The sequence below is a fragment of the Chrysemys picta genome, chromosome 13, assembly GCF_011386835.1.
Source record: "Chrysemys picta bellii isolate R12L10 chromosome 13, ASM1138683v2, whole genome shotgun sequence".
Classification (NCBI taxonomy): Eukaryota; Metazoa; Chordata; order Testudines; family Emydidae; genus Chrysemys; species Chrysemys picta.
The window spans coordinates 19,546,034-19,569,128 of record NC_088803.1 but is presented as its reverse complement, the minus strand read 5'-3'; the positions used below and the strand labels follow the sequence as shown (position 1 = coordinate 19,569,128).

The window sequence follows — 23,095 nt, the reverse complement described above, 5'->3', positions numbered from 1 at the left end:
CTCTTCTCTACATTTCTTGAGTCCTCTAGTGAGTCACCTACACTGAAGTTCTCAAAGCTACTTAACTGATGTAGGTCCACAATGCCCATGAATATTAAACTGGCTAGTGATGAGATTTTCATCAAAGATTTCTGTGCCTAAATCTTTGAGAATCTTTTAAAAAAATCCAAGCCTACATTCATGGGAGCTCGCCACATGATCTTCATTGCTCTATGACAGGGGTCGGCAACCTTTCAGAAGTGGTGTGCTGAGTCTTTATTTATTCACTCTAATTTAAGGTTTCGCATGCCAGTAATACATTTTAACCTTTTTAGAAGGTCTCTCTCTATAAGTCTATATTATATAACTAAACTATTGTTGTATGTAAAGTAAACAAGGTTTTTAAAATGTTTAAGAAGCTTCATTTAAAATTAAATTAAAATGCAGATCTTATCAGTTTAGTGCAGTGGTTCTTAACCTGGGATGCCCTTTCTGGGGGTTCGAGACATGCAAGATTTTTTTAGAAGGTAAATCATCGAAAACACAAATTAAGCACAGGCATGTAAGTACAACTATTTTGTTTCATCAAACCTATGTATTTATTAACATTATACATTTTTTAATGATTAATGTAATATACAAAGTTTTTAAGTTTTCAAGTTTTTAAGCTAATTGTAGTGTAATTTTTGATAAGGGGTGCGAGAACATATTTTAAGAACTCCAGACCTCAGCAGGCTGAGTGGGGCCAGGTGTAGTATATTAAATTGCTCCCCATAGGAATGTGCTACTTACGGTGTACTACTTAAGGCTGCCAGTCCTGATGCTCTGAGCAGCATGGTAAGGGGATAGGGTGACCAGATGTCCCGATTTTATAGGGACAGTCTCAATTTTTGGGTCTTTTTCTTATATGGGCTCCTATTACCCCCCACCCCTTGTCCCAATCTTTCATACTTGCTGTCTGGTCACCGTATAAGGGGATGGGGAACAGGGGGGGTTGGATAGGCGTGGGAGTCCCAGGGGGGCCTGTCAGGGGTCGTGGTGTGGATAGGGGTCAGGGCAGTCAGGGGACAGGGAGCAGAGGGGGTTGGATGGGTGGGCGGTTCTGTGGGTGGCAGTCAGGAGGCGGGAAGTGGGAGGGGGCAGGCTGTATGGGGAGGCACAGCCTTCCCTACCGGGGTGTAGTGTATTAAATTTCTCCCTGTAGGAATGTGCTACTTATGGTGTACTACTTAGGTTGCCAGTCCTGGTGCTCTGCAAGTAGCACATTCCTACTGGGAGAAATTTAATACACTACACCAGTGGACAGAACCCCAGACCGGCGGCGGGCTGAGCAGCTCAGCCCACCGCCGGTCTGGGGTTCGGTCTGCTGGCTCCTGCCAGCCGGGGTCCCGGCTGCCGGCCACACTCAGCCCATTGCCAGCCTGGGGTTCCGTTCACCCAGGCCGGCGGTGGGCTGAGTGGGGGCGGTGGCCAGGACCCCAGCTGGCAGCAGCGTGCCAGTAAAAATCTGCTTGCATGCCGCCTTTGGCACGTGTGCCGCAGGTTGCCGACCCCTGATCTGTGATATTAATACAAATTGGGGAGCAATATCTTGTAGGTACCTCTGAAAATGTAGGTTAATCCTAGAGATAATAATAGCAACTTTCACACACTCCTTTAAACTCTTGTCTGTGTATTCTTGTGGTAACTGGGTCCATAAATTTACCCTAATTAAGATCTTAACTGTGAAAAGCCAGTGAAAGTTTATAAGGAGTCACAGTAACCTATAACAACAAATGTTGATGGGAAAAGGGAAAAAGAAAGACTGAATGAGTCTAAACAAAAAGTCTGCCCAATATAATTCAAGGACTGTGCTAAGATCATGCCTGGTAAATAAGAGAAGAGTGGGACCAGCAATCGATGAACCAAAATCGGTGTGTCCGAAATTAGGCCTAACTGGTGAGCACAATAACGTAGGTTGAGCTATTCCACCCATCACTCCCTCTTCCGTTCCTTACAAGAAGAGTCGTTTGGGGGAAAGCTGGCAACCAGCTGAGTGAAGAAGGGGAAGGAGCAAATTTCACCACCATAGTTGCCACCCCCAACTTGTCCTGGGACCCTGGACCTTCTTCATCCTAATTCTGAGAGATATCCTGACCAGATTGGGTCAGAGAGATTGAGCCAGATGACACTGTGGCTCTGGCTAAATATCAAACACCACCATGGATATGAGACTCTATTACCCTTCTCTCCCAGTGTGTCTTTTTCCTTCCTACCTTATTTTTTCTCTTACCTAGCTCTCTCTTTTGTCCTTCTGGTTAAAAAGAGCCTGGCTCAGACAGCCAAAACTGTGGGGTTTGGGTTTTTTTATTTGCAACACTGCTGTAAGCGTGTGACCAGAGAGGCATCTAAATGCAATGACCGGAACAACCCAATGCTCATTCAAGTTTGCCAAGTCTCAGAGTGGCTGGTAAGATCAGGTGCTCTGCCCATGTTTTTCCAACAGTGAGACTGCAAGTGAGAGTCAACACAAGAGACAGAAGCTGCATTTTATATCTTTGTTATTCTTTTCTTTCCTTTTTTGTGTGTGCTTGTCTTGTTTGGTTTTCTAGCAGACGGGAAAGGTCTTTTACAACAACGACAGCTTCAACCCATCTCAACTCACTTCTTCTCTTTGTCCCAAGAAGGACAGTTCTTCCCATGTTGAATATCATCTAAGAGACTGTTGAACAAGGGGTGTTTCCTTTAAAAAAACCTCTCCAGCTAACAGGAAAGGGAACAAAGGATGTCGTCGGAATGACAGCCTGACTTAATACTTTACATTTCAAATGCTTTAATGTTTTTTTCTTTTTTTCCCTTTATCGTTAATAAAAAGTTTAAAAGATACTTAATGGGGCGTTTTCCATGATACTAAACAGGCTGAGGTCTTTGTATTACCAAATCCCAAACTGTGTTTAACACTCTTTAATGTTGCACGGTTACAGGGTCATGCTAATACTTTCGACTCTTTGGCTGAGACAGACCTTTTCAAATGAGCATCAGAGAGTTTGTATTTAAATTCCCATTTGATTTCAAGATATTTGTGTGTCTAACTCCCTCTGAAAATCCGAGTCTCTAACACCACCACCACTTCTTATTATTATTCTCCTTCTTCTCACAAGTGCTAACAGTGTTTTTTGTTTCATCACCCATCATCATGCTCCACAGGAGTCACGTCACTGCAAATGAAAAATGTAATCTGGCCAGGGAACCTGGCCTATAAAGGTATGATAAAGAAAATCCTGCGGCTGACCCTTGCCAGCTGACTTGGGTTCATAGCACGCAGGCTGCTGGGCTGATTCACTGCTGTGTAGATTTGGGGGCTCGGTCTGGAGCCCAAGCTTTGTGACCCTCCTACCCCGCAGGGTTCTAGAACCCAGATGTCTGCACAGCAATCCAACAGCCCCCGTGAACCCAAGTCGGCTGGCACTGGCCAACCATGGGTGTCTAGTTGCTGTGTAGACATACCCTAACAGAGAATAGGGGCATCAGGAACCCAAACTACAGCTCCCCTGAGGCTGTGCATGGCCATAAGGAAATACAGATTAATGCTGAATTGACTCAAACCACTTTGTTTAAAAGTCAGTCCCCCAACAAAGGGGACCAAAATATTTCAATTCAGGAACACTGAAATGTTTTCTTTCAATTGAAAAAGGCCAAAGTAAAATATCTTATCATTTCCAAATTGAAAATTTTCAGAACTTTTCATTTCACTATTTCTATCTCTATTTCTATCTATGTCGCTATAGATATAGATGCGTGTGTGTGTGCTTGTTTTCAGGGCAAAAAACGAATGTTGAAATACTAGAATTTCCCATGGGAAGAAAATTCTAATTTTCACTTTGCAATACTCATAAAGATAAACAGAACCAGGGGTTTACTGGCATACATGGATGCACCTTTATTAAACAATTATTTTGGAACCACTGTGCTTGGAAAACATGGGCCTTTCCCTAGGACTTTCCACAGGGCGGTCTTTACCTCTTTGTTTTTCAGGCTGTAAATGATGGGGTTAAGCATAGGGGTTAAGATGCTGTACTGCACAGTAACTAGCTTTTCAAAGGAGGATCCTGAGGCTGGTCTCAGGTACTTAAAAAATCCTGTTACATAGAATAATAGAACCACAGTCAGGTGGGATCCACAGGTGGAAAAGACTTTGTGACGCCGCTCGGTGGAGCGGATTCTGAGGATGGTGGAGATGATGAGAATGTAAGAGACAATGATAACTGATGACGAACCCAGTCCTACAATAACGCTGGATGTGAGAACTACCACCTCATTGGCCAAGGTGTCACTACAGGAGATATGCAGAACGGAAGGGATTTCACAACAAAAATGGTTGATTTTGTTGAATTTACAGAAGTGCACTCTTAGGACAAGAAGGGTGTTTACTAGTGCAACAGTAAATCCAATTGTCCATGCCCCTCCGGCAAGCTGGATACAGACCCATTTGCTTATGTTTTGTATGTAATTCAAGGGGTGGCATATTGCTTCATAGCGATCATAAGCCATGGCTGAGAGCATGAAGATCTCTGTAGTTCCTGATGCCAGAAAGAAGAACATCTGGATGAGGCAGCTGTCGATAGAAATAGTTTTCTGCTGTGATAAGAAGTTCACCAGCATCTTCGGGACAGTAATGGAGGAATAGCAGATATCTACAAAGGACAAGTTACTCAAGAAAAAATACATGGGGGTGTGTAGGTGAGGGTCAGCCCTTATCACCAGCATGATCAGCATGTTCCCCAGCAGGGTGATTAGGTAAATAACCAAAAACACCAGGAAGAGGAAAATCTGGAATAAACTCAGTCACAGTGGTTTGATTTTCCATGCTCGTTTGTTGAGCAAAATGCTAATCTGTAAAGAGAAAAATAATACAAACATTAACAGTTGTGAGAACAGGGGTTTTCAAAGGAGCCTAACCGCATTATGTGCCCACTCCCCAACAATTGAATTCCAATGATCATTAGGTATATAACCCCTCTAGATAATCTTGAAACTCTGAGTCAAAGGTGATAAAGTGTACAGCAATGGATCCAGTGTGTCCTTGTTCAAATGACTAACACAAGATCTATGGACAACCAAATATCTATTTGAAGGTTTATTGGAAAGTAAGTGGTGCACTGGCTTTCTACCTAGGTGCTTAAATTCACCTAGCATGAATAGCATGATGACTGCTGGCAGTGAAGTGGGTTTATCGAATAATTGAGAGAAGGGGAAGGGCGGACCAGTGTAAACATACTAAATGATCATGGCATCATTAAGGTTTGTGTGGTAGGTATATGCAGACCTTACTGGTGCCTTGGTAGAGAGAGGATGATATTATGTAGCTTTGATGACCAGCCAGACACTATGAGTAAGGATAGCAGGCTGTTGAAGGGAAACACTCATGAATAACTCATTGGTTGAAAATTACTCATCCAATCTATACAGGGTTATAGAACAGCCAGACTGGATCAGACCACTGGTCCATCTAGCCCAGTACCTTGTGACAGTGGCCAGTACCAGGACTTCAGAGAAAGGTGAAAGAAAATGTAATGGACATTAAGGGAATAACCTGCCTGCTTCTTCATAATCCATATCACTTTGGGATTGGCTGATACTTGGTAGCAGGAATAACTATATCTCTTGTACATTTTTTAACTATCTAAGCTAATAAATAAATAAATTGTCTCCCAATCTTGTAGCCTATATTTGATTTTTCTGAGTCTTCACTGAAGCTTATCTGAAGGAACTCAATTATGAAATTGCAGAACTACTAACGGTAGTCTGTAACCTATAATTTCAATCAGCTTCTGTACCAGATGACTGAAGGATAGCAAATGTGATGCCAATTTTTAAAAAGGGCTCCAGAGGTGATCCCGGCAATTACAGGCCTGAAAGCCTGACTTCAGTACCGGGCAAACTGGTTGAAACTATAATAAAGAACAATATTGTCAGATATATAGATGAACATAATTTGTTGAGGAAGAGTCAACATAGTTTTAGTAAAGGGAAATCATTCCTCACCAATCTACTAGAATTCTTTGAGGGTGTCAATAAGCATGTGGACCAAGGGGATCCAGTGGATATAGTGTACTTAGATTTTCAGAAAGCCTTTGACAAGGTCCCTCACCAAAGGTTCTTACGCAAAGTAAGCTGCCATGGGATAAGAGGAAAGGCAATCTCATGGATTGGTAACTGGTTAAAAGATAGGAAACAAAGGGTAGGTATAAATGGTCGATTTTCAGAATGGAGAGAGATAAATAGTGGTGTCCCCCAGCTGTCTATTTTGGGACCAGTCCTATTCAACATATTCATAAATGATCTGGAAAAAGGGGTAAACAGTAAGGTGGCAAAATTTGCAGATGATACAAAATTACTAAAGATAGTTAAGTCCCAGGAAGACTGCAAAGAGCTACAAAAGGTTTTCTAAAAACTGAGTGACTGGGCAACAAAATGGCAGGTGAAATTTAATGTTGATAAACATTATTAATTAATGTTGATTAACATTGGAAAGCATAATCCCAAGGATACATATAAAATTATGGGGTCTAAATTAGCTGTTACCACTCAAGAAAGAGATCTTGGAGTCATTGTGGATAGTTCTCTGAAAACATCCACTCAATGTGCAATGGCAGTCAAAAAAGCAAACAGAATGCTGGGAATAATTAAGAAAGGGATTAATAATAGGACAGAAAATATCTAAATCCATGGTACACCCACATCTTGAATATTGTGTGCAGATGTGGTAGCCCCATCTCAAAAAAGATATATTGGAATTGGAAAAGCTTTAGAAAAGGGCAACACAAATTATTAGCGGTATGGAACGACTTCCATATGAGGAGAGATTAATAAGACTGGGACTTTTCAGCTTGGAAAAGAGAAGGCTAAGGGGGGATATGATTGAGGTCTATAAAATCATGACTGGTGTAGAGAAAGTAGATAAGGAAGTGTTGTTTACTACTTCTCATAACACAAGAACTAGGGGTCACCAAATGAAATAATAGGCAGCAGGTTTAAAAGAAATAAAAGGAAGTATTTATTCATAAAACGCAACAATGCACAGTCAACCTCTGGAACTCCTTGCCAGAGGATGTTGTGAAGGCCAAGACCATACCAGGGTTCAAAAAAGAACTAGATAAATTCATGGAGGATAGGTCAATCAATGGCTATTAGCCAGGAAGGGCAGGAATGGTGTCCCTAGCCTCTGTTTGCCAGAAGCTGGGAATGAGCAACAGGGGATGGATCACTTCATGATTACCTGTTCTGTTCATTCCCTCTGGGGCACCTGGCACTGGCCACTGTTGGAAGACGGGATACTGGGCTAGATGGACCTTTGGTCTGACCCAGTAGGGCCATTCTTATGTTCTTATGTTTCCTCTCTTTTAAGCCAATGTAGATCAGAAAGATTCCCTGAATTAAAAGAGATGCAGGTACACTAGGATTTGGACCATATACAACATCATCTATCTATCTATCTGTATATCTATGATTGGAATAACAGAGACTTGGTGGGGTAACTCACATGACTGGACCACTGTCATGAATGGGTATAAACTGTTCAGGAAGGACAGGTGAGGGAGAAAAGGTGGAGGAGTTGCACTGTATGTAAGAGAGCAGTATGATTACTCAGAGCTCCAGTATGAAACTGGAGAAAAGCCTGTTGAGAGTCTTTGGGTTAAGTTTAGAGGTGAGAGCAACAAGGGTGATGTCATGGTCGGTGTCTGCTATAGACCACCAGACCAGGAGGATGAGGTAGACAAGACTTTCTTCGAACAAATAACTGAAGTTTCCAGATCACAGGCCCTGGTGCTAATGGGGGACTTCAATCTTGCCCTGGAAAAGGGAAAATATAGTGCTCATCTATAAAAAGGGAAATAAAAACAACTCAGGAAACTACAGACCAGTTAGTTTAACTTCTGTGCCAGGGAAGATAATGGAGCAAGTAATTAAGGAAATCATCTGCAAACCCTTGGAAGGTGGTAAGGTGATAGGGAATAGCCCGCATGGATTTGTAAAGAACAAATCATGTCAAACCAATTTGATAACTTTCTTTGATAGGATAACGAGTCTTGTGGATAAGGGAGAAGCTGTGGATGTGGTATAACTAGACTTTAGTAAGGCATTTGATACGGTCTCGCATGATATTCTTATCGATAAACTAGGCAAATACAATTTAGATGGGGCTACTATAAGGTGGGTGCATAACTGGCTGGATAACCATACTCAGAGAGTTGTTATTAATGGTTCCCAATCCTGCTGGAAAGGCATAACAAGTGGGGTTCCACAGGGGTCTGTTTTGGGACCGGGTCTGTTCAATATCTTCATTAACGACTTAGATATTGGCATAGAAAGTATGCTAATTAAGTTTGCGGATGATACCAAACTGGGAGGGATTGCAACTGCTTTGGAGGACAGGGTCATAATTCAAAATGATCTGGACAAATTGGAGAAATGGTCTGAGGTAAACAGGATGAAGTTTAACAAAGACAAATGCAAAGTGCTCCACTTAGGAAGGAAAAATCAGTTTCACACATACAGAATGGGAAGAGACTGTATAGAAAGGAGTACGGCAGAAAGGGATCTAGGGGTTATAGTGGACCGCAAGCTAAATATGAGTCAACAGTGTGATGCTGTTGTAAAAAAAAGCAAACGTGATTCTGGGATGTATTAACGGGTGTGTTGTGAGCAAGACATGAGAAGTCATTCTTCCGCTATACTCTGTGCTGGTTAGGCCTCAACTGGAGTATTGTGTCCAGTTCTGGGCACCACATTTCAAGAAAGATGTGGAAAAATTGGAGAGGGTCCAGAGAAGAGCAACAAGAATGATTAAAGGTCAAGAGAACATGACCTATGAAGAAAGGCTGAAAGAACTGGGTTTGTTTAGTTTGGAAAAGAGAAGACTGAGAGGGGACATGATAGCAGTTTTCAGGTATCTAAAGGGGTGTCATAAGGAGGAGGGAGAAAACTTGTTCACCTTAGCCTCTAAGGATAGAACAAGAAGCAATGGGCTTAAACAGCAGCAAGGGAGGTTTAGGTTGGACATTAGGAAAACGTTCCTAACTGTCAGGGTGGTTAAACACTGGAATAAATTGCCTAGGGAGGTTGTGGAATCTCCATCTCTGGGGATATTTAAGAGTAGGTTAGATAAATGTCTATCAGGGATGGTCTAGACAGTATTTGGTCCTGCCATGAGGGCAGTGGACTGGACTTGATGACCTCTCAAGGTCCCTTCCAGTCCTAGAATCTATGAATCTTCTGGGAGAGCCATACAGCAGTGCATAGAAAATCCAGCTGGGAGAGCCATACAGCAGTGCACAGAAAATCCAGGAAGTTTTTGGAGAGTGTTGGGGACAACTTCCTGGTTCAAGTGCTGGAGAAACCAACTAGGGGTCTGTCAGGGTTCCTTCATGACTCTGGACTCTATGGTACAGATGTGGGGACCCACATGAAAGTCCATAAACTTATTTCTACTAGCTTAGGTAAAACCTGGTATGCTGCCACCACCAAGTGATTTAACAAGAAACAGGTAAAGGACCACTTGGAATTCCTCTTCCCCCAAAATATCCCCCCAAGCCATTACACCCTCTTTCCTGGGGAGGCTTGAGAATAATATCCTAACCAACTGGTTACAAAGTGATCGAAGACCCAAACCCCTGGGTCTCTGGACAATGGAAAAATCAGTCCTGTTCTTAAAAGAAGGATTTTATTAAAAAGAAAATGTAAAAATCATCTCTGTAAAATTAGGGTGGAAAATAACTTTACAGGGTAATCAGATGCAAAGAGCCCAAAGGAACCCCCTCTGGACTAAGTTTCAAAGTTACAAGAAAATAGGGATAAACCTTCCTCTAGCAAAGGTAACATTCACAAGTTGAGGAAACAAAGATAAACTAATACGCCGTGCCTGGCTGTTACTTACAAGTTTGAAATATGAGAGATTTGTTCAGAAAGATTTGGAGAGCATGGATTGATGTCCGGTCCCTCTTAGTCCCAAGAGCGAACACCACCAAAACAAAGAGCACAAGCAAAAGCCTCCTCCCCCAAGATTTGAAAGTATCTTGTCCCCTTATTGATCCTTTGGGTCAGGTGTCAGCCAGATTACTTGAGCTTCTTAACCCTTTACAGGTAAAAAGATTTTGGTGCCTCTGGCCAAGAGGGATTTTATAGTATTGTATACAGGAGTCAACAGTGTGCCCTTATTGCCAAGAAGGCTAATGGAATATTGAGCTGCATTAGTAAGAGCATTGCCAGTAGATCGAGGGAAGTGATTATTCCCCTCTATTTGGCACTGACAAGGCCACATCTAGATTATTGAGTCCAGTTCCACCCCCCCCCGCCCCCACCCCTCCACACACACACAGAATTGTTACCCTTCCCTTTATAGTTATGACAGGGTCATACTCCTCTTGATCTGTTGCTCACAAACAGGGAAGAATTAGTAGGGGAAGTAGAAGTGGGTCGCAACCTGGGCAGCAGTGAGCATGATATGGTCAAGTTCAGGATCCTGACAAAAAGAAGAAAAGAGAGCAGTTCAGAAGAATCCCATGCACTGCTTCAGACTGGGGACAGACTGGCTAAGCAGAAGTTCTGAAAAAAAGGACCTAGGGGTTACAGTGGACGAGAAGCTGGATATGAGTCGTGTGCCCTTTTTGCCAAGAAGGCTAATGGAATATTGGGCTGCATTAGTAAGAGCACTGCCAGTAGATCGAGGGAAGTGATTATTCCCCTCTATTTGGCACTGATGAGGCCATATCTAGATTATTGGGTCCAGTTCCACCCCCGCCACACACACACACAGAAGGGATGTGGACAAATTGAAGAGAGTCCAGCGGAGGACAACAAAAATAATTAGGGGACTGGGACACATTACTTACAAGGAGAGGCTGAGGAAACTGGGGTTATTTAGTCTGCAGAAGAGAAGAGTGAGGGGGAATTTCATAGCAGTCTTCAATTACCTGAAGGTTGTTCCAAAGGGGTTGGAGCTTTCCAAGGCTGTTCTCAGTGGTGGCAGATGACAGAACAAGAAGCAATGGTCTCAAGTTGCAGTGGGGGAGGTCTAGGTTGCATATTAGGAAAAACTATTTCACTAGGAAGCTGATGAAGCACTGGAATGGGTTACCTAGAGAAGTGGTGGAATCTTTATCCTTAGCGTTTTTTAAGGGCCATCTTGACAAACCCCTGGCTGGGATGATTTAGTTGGGGTTAGTCCTGCTTTGAGCAGGGGGTTGGACTAGATGACCTCCTGAGGTCTCTTCCAACCCTAATCTTCTATGATTCTATGATTCTTCTATCTATCTATCTATCTACCTGCACACACACCCCAGTATTTAGCAATCTGAAATTATCTAAGATTATCTTCGGAAGGAATCTTGCTTTCAGAAATGCCACCATATTTCCCTTTTGATATTGCTGAGAGAGAGAGAGAGAGAGAGTAAGAGTATAGTTCATAGAATCATAGAATCATAGAATATCGGGGTGAGAAGGGACCTTAGGAGGTCATCTAGTCCAATTCCCAGCTCAAAGCAGGACCAATTGACAAATAAATCATCCCAGCCAGGGCTTTTCAAGCCTGACCTTAAAAACCTCTAAGGAAGGAGATTCCACCACCTCCCTAGGTAACCCATTCCAGTGCTTCACCACCCTCCTAGTGAAAAAGTTTTTCCTAATATCCAACCTAAACCTCCCCAACTGCAACTTGAGACCATTACTCCTTGTTCTGTCATCTGGTACCACTGAGAACAGTCTAGATCCATCCTCTTTGGAACCCCATTTCCAGTAGTTGAAAGCAGCTATCAAATCCCCCCCTCATTCTTCTCTTCTGCAGACTAAACAATCCCACCTCAGCCTCTCCTCATAAGTCATGTGCTTCAGCCCCCTAATCATTTTTGTTGCCCTCCGCTGGACTCTTTCCAATTTTTCCACATCCTTCTTGTAGTGTGGGGCCCAAAACTGGACACAGCACTCTAGATGAGGCCTCACCAATGTCGAACAGAGGGGAACGATCACGTCCGTCGATCTGCTGGCAATGCCCCTACTTATACAGCCCAAAATGCCATTAGCCTTCTTGGCAAAAAGGGCACACTGTTGACTCATATCCAGCTTCTCGTCCACTGTAACCCCTAGGTCCTTTTCTGCAGAACTGCTTCCTAGCCATTTGGTCCCTAGTCTGTAACAGTGCATGGGATTCTTCCGTCCTAAGTGCAGGACTCTGCACTTGTCCTTGTTGAACCTCATCAGGTTTCTTTTGGCCCAATCGTCTAATTTGTCTAGGTCCCTCTGTATCCTGTCCCTACCCTCCAGCGTTTCTACCACTCCTCCCAGTTTAGTGTCATCTGCCAACTCGCTGAGAGTGCAGTCCACGCCATCCTCCAGATCATTAATGAAGATATTGAACAAAACCGGCCCCAGGACCGACTCCTGGGGCAGGCCACTTGAAATCGGCTGCCAACTAGACATGGAGCCGTTGATCACTACCTGTTGAGCCCGACGATCTAGCCAGCTTTCTATCCACCTTATAGTCTATTCATCCAGCCCATACTTCTTTAACTTGCTGGCAAGAATACTGTGGGAGACTGTATCAAAAGCTTTGCTAAAGTCAAGGAATAACACATCCACTGCTTTCCCCTCATCCACAGACCCATCCCCTCATCCACAGACCCAGTTGTGGAATAGATATATAGATAAAGCATAGGAAGTTCTTGCCACTATTATTCATGCAGGTCATATTTTTTGTTGTATGTGATGAAGAAGAGAGAAGGAAAAATGAATTTGATTTGAATTTTTTATGGAGTACCATTCACAGCATGGAGATCATGGCAAAAATAAATAGGGCTGGATGAACTTACCAGTCCCATGAACCTCACGAGTTGTGAGCCTGGTTCTACCACCTTTACTCATGGTGAGTGGTCTCATCTGCTTTAAAGGATCCCACTGCCATTTGGTGGCCATTCTTTGAAATATTGGCCTTTTACCTTTAACACCGGGGATAATTAAGCAGTGGAGCAATGTGACAGATGAGTTGGTGGATTCTCCAGCATTGTAAAACCTCCAATCAAGACTGGATGTCTCTCTGAATGATATGCTCTACCACAGCAACACATTTTTTGGAATAGATTCAGAAATTATCAGGTGGAATTCTATGGCTTGTGATATACTGGACATCACAATGGTCTCTTGAAGCTTCAAAAATCCAGGTAACCTCCACTTTCCCCACTCCATATGTAAAACAGGAAAATGATAAGAACCCCACCTAGTATATACTATTAATAAACCAGAGGTTTCTTTAGTAATTATGTATGGTAATGTTTTCAAAAGCTCCCATTTTACTTACAGTTCCTGTTATTGCCAAGGGGTTTTAATAAACTCTGGATGAACTTGTTATGCATTAACTTAAACTGAGTAAAAAATGATAGCTTTGAAAGTATGACAAAATCTGCCTTGCTTTTTGGGGAGACTGGGAAAAAGGGAGCAGAGGAAGTTTTTTCGTGACAGTCCGGGGACTAGAGAACCGCAAAATCTGTCTGTTTCCAAAAGCCCCAGGAAAGAATCCTCTTTCTATAATGAGAAGCTGGGTCCTGTCTATACTCTAGTACCATGGACACTAAACTTCCAAAGTAGATGTTTCTCTCTGTCTCTGTCACTCTACATTTTTCATTCAGCGTCAGTCTCTCCTTGCTTTTCCAACCTATGGCTTTTTTCTCTCTGCATTCCTCATTTCTCCCTGTCTCTATGCATTCATTTTTCATTGTCTCATTAACTCCTATCCCCCCCCAAACTATATTTTTTCTCCACCTCCACTCATCCCCCAGCATTAGTCCCAGCCAAAAACATTATACAATAGCTTGTGTTAAACATTCAAACCCATGGTTTTGGCATAAATTAAAATTAAGGCCAGGGTGAGTTATTCTATGGTTAAAAGTTTAACCCACTACAGGAATTTTTTTTTTTTTTTTTTTTTAGAAAATCAAAAATTTCCTGTTCAATAATAGTACTTGTCTTTTACAGCACTTTTAATCCACTGATCTCAATAAACATTACAAAATTGGGTATGGTTTTATATGAGTGTTTATGACATTCATGGATGTCTTGCATGTTTTTTCTTTTTCGTATGTGTAAACACCCATGGCACAGACATGCTCAAAATAACATATGTACACAAACACACTCAAATGTACAAGCACACCATCATGCACACTCACAAATCCATATGTACAAAGAAAAACAAAATACATACCTTCATAAAGCGAAACACATGCACAAACACACATCACAGGCCGATCCTCAGGTGGAGTAAATCACTGTAGCTCTATTGACTTTCCCCAGCTGGGGATTTGGCTCTCATTGTTTTGTTGTGTGTGTTTGTGCATCTATGTGCAGTGTGCTTGTGTTTGTGAGATGTGGGTCTTAGGAGTGGATGTTTGTGTTTACAGAAGATTTACACAGAAGTAGCCATGAAATGAAAATCCAAGCTCAAATCCCACCACACCAAAATACTGGATGGTGTGTTTCACCGATCCATTGACTTCCATAGAATCATAGAATATCAGGGTTGGAAGGGACCTCAGGAGGTCATCTAGTCCAACCCCCAGCTCAAAGCAGGACCAATCCCAAATTAAATCATCCCAGCCAGGGCTTTGTCAAGCCTGACCTTGAAAACCTCTAAGGAAGGAGATTCCACCACCTCCCTAGGTAACCCATTCCAGTGCTTCACCACCCTCCTAGTGCAAAAGTTTTTTCCTAATAACTACCTAAACCTCCCCCACTGCAACTTGAGACCATTACTCCTTGTTCTGTCATCTGATACCACTGAGAACAGTGTAGATCCATCCTCTTTGGAATCCCATTTCCAGTAGTTGAAAGCAGCTATCAAATCCCCCCTCATTCTTCTCTTCTGCAGACTAAACAATCCCAATTCCCTTAGCCTCTCCTCATAGGTCATGTGCTCCAGTCCCCTAATAATTTTTGTTGCCCTCTCCTGGACTCTTTCCATTTTTTCCACATCCTTCTTGTAGTGTGGAGTCCAAAACTGGACACAGTACTCCAGATGAGGCCTCACCAATGCTGAATAGAGGGGAACAATCACGTCCCTTGATCTGCTGGCAATGCTCCTACTTTTACAGCTCAAAATGCCACTAGCCTTCTTGGCAACAAGGGCACACTGTTGACTCATATCCAGTTTCTCGTCCACCACAACCTTTTCTGCAGAACTGCTGCCTGGCCATTCGGTCCCTAGTCTGTAGCAGTGCATGGGATTCTTCCATCCTAAGCGCAGGACTCTGCACTTGTCCTTATTGAACCTCATCAGATTTCTTTTGGCCCAATCCTCTAATTTGTCTAGGTCCCTCTGTATCCTATCCCTATCCTCCAGCATATCTACCACTCCTCCCAGTTTAGTGTCATCTGCAAACTTGCTAAGGGTGCAATCCACACCATCTTCCAGATCATTAATGAAGATATTGAACAAAACCGGCCCCAGGACTGACCCTTGGGGTAGTCCGCTTGTTACCGCCTGCCAACTAGACATGGAGCCATTTATCACTATTTGTTGAGACCGACAATCTAGCCAGCTTTCTAACCACCTTATAGTCGAATCATCCAGCTCATACTTCTTTAACTTGCTGGCAAGAATACTGTTGGAGACCGTATCAAAATCTACTCTTGTGTGTAGTGTGGATTACTCCGGGGTCTGATCCTCCAGACCTTAGTCGAGTAAAATTACAATGCCTGGATCTGGGACTTGAGTGCCTCACAATGGAAGACAGAACCGGGCTCCAAATGAGTTATGCTTCAAACATCTCTCTGTCTATGTTCTTATACCATAACATTGGCACGAAGCACCTTGGAGCATGTATTGGAGCAATGCCAGTAGAAAAGAGAGTTTTGCAAGGAGAGAGAGTTTTGCAAGGAGTATTTGGTTTAAAAAAATATCTAAGCAAAAATAAAATGTTAGTAAAACAGTCTTGGGTGTCAGAAATATGCCTGAGATGATCAACAGCATGAAGCTTAAGGGCGGATGAGAATTTTACAAATTTTGATGAGAAACAACAGATTTTATTTCAAATGTTTTTTTTTAAATGAGAGATACAAGGTGGGTGAGCTCACCAGCTACACAGCTCTCTTCTTCCTGTCTGGAAAAAGCAATCAGAGTGTCCCAATTTGTAACCTCTTTTGTCCAGTGCCTGCACAGGTGTTAATTGCCCACTTCACTCTAATTGGTTTCCTGCAATATGGTAACCCTTTACCTTTATCAATCTGACCCACATTGTATTTAGCTGGGACATTCTGATTAGTTTGTCCAGACCTGAAGAAGAGCTCTTTTTAGCTCCAGAGCTCATCTATTCCATTGAAGTTGGTTCAATACAAACTATTACCTCACCCACCTTCTCTCATTCATATCCTGGCACCAAGCTGGTTACAGAATTACTGCAATCAACACTTTAAAATGATATATTATTTTGTTTCCCTTCCCATCTTCCCTACTTAATTTCAAGTGCATCTGTTCAAGTGTTTTGTACTTCAAAAAATACTGTCATATTGTCCTGATAAAGAATCACAGAATCATAGGACTGGAAGGGACCTCAAGAGGTCGTCTGGTCCTGTCCCCTGCACTCATGGCAGGATTAAATATTAGCTAGACCATCCCTGACAGGTGTTTGTCTAACCTGCTCTTAAACATCTCCAATGATGAAGATTCCACAACCTCCCCAGGCAATTTACTCCAGTGCTTAACCACCCTGACAGTTAGGAAGTTTTTCCTAATGTCCAACCTAAACTGCCCTTGCTGCAATTTAAGCCCATTGCCTCTTGTCCTATCCTCAGAGGTTAAGAAGAACAATTTTCTCCCTCCTCCTTGTCATATGTACTTGGATTATTATTATTTAAGGTATATTAGAATGTTATGAATATAAAATATAATCAAACTCCCCCAGTTTCTATGAAATGGCTGCAAATGATATCAGGCTAGACTGCATGACTTTCAGAATCCAGATCTCTGCAATGTCCTATCTTACCTGCATTTCCTGTATGTAACCACAGGAACTTTGTGTCCTCATGATTCCAAGCAACCAAATCCATCTTTACATAATGATCTTTGGCTCAGGATGTGGTCTTTTGTAGGTATTAAAGTCCCACCACTCTACTTTCATTTGGGACAAAGGAGGCTGCTGTTATTGGATTTGAAGATTAATAATTTATTCCCGGAAGAGTCATGAAATAGACATTTATTACATTAGAGATTTGATTAATGGACTTTCTTGTTCTTAACTAATTACAGGTATTTCTGATTTAGTAATTATCCTAAATGTTACCACTCATTTATCTTGGCACTTATACAGCACTGGTCACTGTAATACCTGACTCCCAAGAATTAAATGATACAAGCCTAGTCTACACTCGATAATTAGGTCACATAACTACTTCACTCAGGGATGTGGGGAAAAAAACACACCCTTGAGTGGCATAGTTAAGCTGATCTGAGTCCTCGTGTAGACAGTGCTAGGCGGAGGGAAGAATTCTTCCATCAACCTAGCTCCCACCTCTCAGGGTTGGCGTAGGTAGGGTTACACTGAAGAGCTTCCGCAGCACAGCTACAGCACTGCAAATGTGCCACAGGAACATTTCAAGTGTAGCCAAGCTCTGAGCCTCTCATCACCTCTAGGCAGTCGGAATTTTATCATCATCTTCATCCTCATTTTTCAAGGGGAAACTGAGGCACAAAGGACCAGATATTTTACGGGTATTTAGGCACCTCATGGTATTTTCTAAAGCACCTAGGCACCTAATTGCCATTGAAATGCTTTTGAAATTCCCACTAGGTGCCTAAATATCTTTATAAACTGGGCCTGAAGTGACCTATTAAGGTAACACCGTGACTCTGTGCTAGAGATGAGAATTGAACCCAGAATCCATGATCCCCAATACACTGAACTCTTTACAAGATCAGTTTTTTTCCTGCTTGTGACTCAAATAGTTATCGTCACTGAATGTCCATAAACACATTAGTTATGGCTTGCAGCTAGGAAAAAAATGAACATGCATCACTCAAAGTTATTGCTGGGAGGCTGTCTGCAAGCCAGTCATGTATCTGGATCACTCTGCGCCAGCTAGTTCATCACGTCACTTGCTACTTATTCTTCACCAGCAGAAATTAATAAAGAAATTGAAAACTTCAGCCAGTTACAAACCTGCTCAATAAAAGAAAACAGATAGGTGTTTTTCCTTTGTTTAAGACAAGACTTGTAGATCTAGGGTGCTTTCTGGAGGGCAAGAAGGGGGCGCATTTAACTCTGGTGTTAACAGATACAACTCTTTGGAACTCTGTAGAGTTACAGCCACTCACAGCAATGGCTGCCTCGGGCCTGGAGAACTTCTCTCTGAAATGTGTGCTCTCATGCCGCTGTTGAATTAAACTGGGGTTAGAGGCTGCTGCTCTGATAATGATACATGGGGATAGATTCCCAAAGGGACTTAGGTGTTTTGATACTGATTGACAGCACCTAGCTTGTAGGGACCTAGGAAATCACTGGGATCCCCAAAGCCTGGGTTAGGCGCCTCAGCTCCCTCTCTAATGAATGCGGAGAGATAGCTGCCTCAGACTGGGATTCACACTAGCCAGCACACTAGTCAGAGAGCCATCTAACCTAGCCAATGGGAGATGCCAAGGCGGGGGTAGGGGGTGCCTCTGGATCAAGTGAAGTCTGCACTCTGTCTGAGGGGAGAAAGGAGTAGATGAGGAACCCCGCCACCTCTGGGGTGGGTGTCCTAGCCAGACGCCTATGGGATATTCTGCTGTGGGTTTCCCTCCGTCTCTCTTGTTCAAGCTGTTCCACAGGCAGGTTTTGTACTTGGAACAGCTCAGCCGTGCCCCTGCTGCCACTAGCAGTGCTACTACGGCTATACTGCTCTTTAAACTCCCGCTAGGGGAACCACATTCCCAGCTCAGATGGCAGATCTACCCAAAGGGAATAACTTAGTCCAGGTAAAATCATGCACCAATAGGTCTTAATGGGGCCAGGGTTTTACGCAGGATTCTCAGATGATACGTTCATAGATACATTAGAAAGAGAGAGAGAGAGAGAGAGAGATTGGCTAGATGACAGATATATTTATTCATTTACACTTATAATTGCAAATGACTTTTACAATAGTTAAAACATCTGCTTGTATATATACCTGTTTAAACTATGCAATATGGTATAATAATGGAGGAGAAGAGAATGGTCCAGCAGGAAGTTGTTCAGGTATCATGGGTGTAGTACAAGACCCTGGATGGACTGAGAGAGTGAGAGAGAGAGAAAGAGAGAGAGTCACTGTCTATGAAAGGATAGTGGATAGATTATAGTGGCAGACAATCGACTGGCAGACAATTGAATAGATACAAGTTCAGATTTTTAAAGACATTTAGGAGCTCATGGGATTTTCATATGCACCTAGGCATCTAACATTAAGGGCCTGTCTTCACTATGGGGCTAAATTGGCGGTGCTGTGATTGATGCAGCGATGTTGATTTAGTGGGTCGGGTGAAGATGCGATAAGTCACTGGGAGAGCGCTCTCCCATCAGCATCAGCACACCACCTCAATAAGAGGCAGAAGCTATGTTGACGAGAGAGCCTCTCCCACCGACATAGACACTTCGGTAAGTCAATGTAAACTATGTTGACTTAAGTTATACAAGTTACGTAACATACATCAAATTATCCTGTAGTGTAGACAAGGCCTAATTAAAATAAATTACTTTTAGGCACCGAAGTGCTTTTGAATATCCCACTATTTGTCTAAATACCTTTAAAGATATGTCCCTTGGACACTATAGAAAACAGGTTAGAAAGAGAGTGTGTGTGTTTCGGGCGGGGGGGATGTTTGCTTGGTGATGATAGATAGATAGATAGATAGATAGATAGATAGATAGATAGATAGATAGATAGATAGATAGATAGATAGATAGATAGATTTTTTAATGCCAGATAAACATCTATGATCATCTAGTCTGGTTTCCTGCATATGAGAGTGAGAGAGAGAGTTAAAAAGAGAGAAAGCACATAGAAAATTAGTTACGTTAAAAGGAATGAAACATATTGACTTAGAGGAATACTTATTTAACATCACACACGCACTCCCTGCCATACTCAGCTTCACCTTCCCCTCTATTACCAGCCCCCATTAGAAATGCTCCCAGCCTTGGGCAGCAGCACACACCTTCCCATCACTGCTTTCCTCAGAGCTTCTTTAACTTCCTTGTTCCTCAGACAGTATATAATGGGGTTGAGCATGGGCGTCACCACCGTGTAGAACATGGACACCAGCTTGCTGAAGTTGACCGAGTCGTTGGAGTAGCTGGAGGTCGGCCGCACATACATGAACATGAGGGTGCCATAGAAGATGGCCACCACGGCCAAATGGGAGCCACAGGTGGAGAAAGCTTTCCGGCACCCCAGAGCCGAAGGGATCTTCAGGATCGTCACGATGATGAGAACATATGAGACCAGGATCAAGAGGAAGGAGCTGACAGTGACGCTGGTGACCATAATGAAATTGACTGTCTCAGCCTCGTGGGGGTCCCTGCAGGAGAGTTTCAGCAAGGGTGGGGCATCGCAGAAGAAATGGTTGATCTCGTTAGGCCCACAGAATGGCAGCTTGCAGAGGGAGACCAGAGGTGGAACATTGACAACAAAGGCGCCTACCCAAGAGCATATGGCCAGCCAAACACAAACCCTGTTGTTCATGAGGATCGGGTAGCGCAGCGGGTTGCAGATGGCTAAGTAGCGATCATAGGCCATGATGGCCAGGATGAAGCACTCGGCAGTACCCAAGGTGATGAAGAAGTACAGCTGGGCGATGCAGCCGGCATATGAGATGGACCTGTCTGTGGCCGGGAAAATCTGCAGCATCTTGGGAATAATGTTGGAGGTGTACCAGATCTCCAGGAAGGAGAAGTTGCTGAGGAAGAAGTACATGGGGGTGTGGAGGCCGAGGTTGAGACGTACTATCGTGATGATGACGATATGTCCAGACAAGGTCATGAGGTAAATGATCAAGGCCACAAAAAAGAGCAAGAGCTGCAGCTTCTGGAGGCTTGGGAAGCCCAGGATGATGAAGTGGGTTACTATTGTTGTGTTCCAAACCCCCATAGCTACACAGTGTCAGATCTGTGGGGTTAATACAAAGAAAAATACACAATGGCTTATTAGAATTAAACACATGATTAATTAAAGTGGCAGGAAGGTGGGCTGGAGAGAGAGAGAGAGAGAGAGAGAGGAAGAGGAGGAGGAGGAGGAGGAGGAGGAAGAGAGCCTGAGACATAAGCCCTTGTAATAGAGGCCTGGTATCAGGCAGGACCTGTTTACAGAATTTGGCAAGAACAGGGCTGATATTGCAGAAATACATATTTCTAAGAAGTGCTAAGCACAGAGTACTTACGCAAACACATTCCAATATTTAGTGGTACGAGAACATTCTGATATCAAAGATTGTACAAAAACATTCCCCAAGGATAACAGGAACATACTGACTCCTCCTAAAAGACAAGGTCATGATAACAGTATGTAATAAAAATGTTTTAATTGAACCAACATGTATAAGGTGAGGAGTAATAACTAGCCAGGTCAGGGGGCAGTAACTAATCTGATTGTTTTGTCCAGCCAAGGGGGGAATGGAAAGTCCCTCCATTCACTGAGCTGTGTCCATTGTCACAGGCATACATGTCTTAGTATCCTCATACAGTATGCCAGATGTTATTACCATGCTTTGGCGACAATAAACTTGCCCTGGTGCTTTCGTATCTTAACAGATCTTGTGGTCATTGGGCGGTTCACTCAACGTCTACTGTGCCGGCTGTCTGCGCAGAGGTGGGGCAGCACACACAAAAAAAGCACACACATGCAGTGAAACATCTAACAACAGAGAGAGAAAGAAAGAGAGGGGGGCGTGTATATAGATAGATAGATAGATAGATAGATAGATAGATAGATAGATAGATAGATAGATAGATAGATAGATAGATAGATAGATAGATAGATAGATAGATTTGAAGCATTACATTCTTTCAGTTAGGTAATGGAAAGAATGGTGTGACAATGCGGTTCTGGCGGAACCCAACTGAGAGTGCCAACTCAGGACAAATTGCTCAAATAGGGCAGTTACAGCCCAAGGCTGGGGTTTTTTCCACCTCTAAGGCAAACCAAACCAGCCAGACTAAGAGGACTTCGGTCTCACCCCACTGGCTAACCGCAAGTCCCACAATCAATCTCCTTAGACACTCCAGTTTCCCAGTATTACCACCAGTGCCACTCGTTATGGGGACAAATGGTTATGAAAACCAATACCCCAGTAAAAGAAAAAGGTTCTCCTGATCCCAAAGGACCAAGCCCCAGACCCAGGTCAATATACAAATCAGATCTTACCCACAAATCACGCTGTTGCCAATCCTTCAGAATCTAAAATCTAAAGGTTTATTCATAAAAGGAAAAAGATAGAGATGAGAGTTAGGATTGGTTAAATGGAATCAATTACATACGGTAATGGCAAAGTTCTTGGTTCAGGCTTGCAGCAGCGATGGAATAAACTGCAGGTTCAAATCAAGTCTCTGGAATACATCCCCCGCTGGGATGGGTCCTCAGTCCTTTGTCCAAAGCTTCAGCTTGTAGCAAAGTTCCTCCAGAGGTATGAAGCAGGATTGAAGACCAGATGGAGATGAGGCATCAGCCTTATATAGTCTTTTCCAGGTGTAAGAACACCTCCTTGTTCTTACTGTGGAAAATTACAACAAAATGGAGTCTGGAGCCACATGGGCCAGTCCCTGCATACTTTGCTGAGTTACAAGGCGTATCTGCCTTCTCTCAATGGGTCCATTGTATAGCTGATGGTCCTTAATGGGCCATCAAGCAGGCTAGGCAGAGCTAACACCAGTTTGTCTGGGATGTCACCCAGAAGCATAGCATAAGTTTGAAATACAGACAGTATAGAGCCAATATTCATAACTTCAACTACAAAACTGATACACACATATAGACAGCATAATCATAACCCGCAAACCATAACCTTGTCTTAGACACCCCATTTGACCCCCTTTATACAAGATTTGCGTGCCACTACAGGACCTTGGTTGCAACAATGATCTATATG

General features: G+C 43.0%; 2 protein-coding genes across 2 annotated transcripts; both read right to left on the bottom strand.

Moving 5' to 3' along the window:
- Window positions 1–3,909: 3,909 nt before the first annotated feature.
- On the bottom strand, window positions 3,910–14,215 carry LOC101952836 (olfactory receptor 5A2-like). The gene is made up of 2 exons (XM_005313825.2): window positions 14,210–14,215; window positions 3,910–4,788 (listed from the first exon to the last, which is right to left on the bottom strand). The coding sequence occupies exons 1-2, from the start codon at window positions 14,213–14,215 to the stop codon at window positions 3,910–3,912; spliced, it is 885 nt and encodes a 294-aa protein (XP_005313882.2).
- Window positions 14,216–19,970: 5,755 nt separating this feature from the next.
- On the bottom strand, window positions 19,971–21,102 carry LOC101952572 (olfactory receptor 11L1-like). The gene has a single exon (XM_024113856.2). It carries the CDS (start codon window positions 21,100–21,102, stop codon window positions 20,122–20,124), a length of 981 nt encoding a protein of 326 aa, XP_023969624.2. The 3' UTR covers window positions 19,971–20,121.
- Between the last annotated feature and the right edge of the window lie 1,993 nt (window positions 21,103–23,095).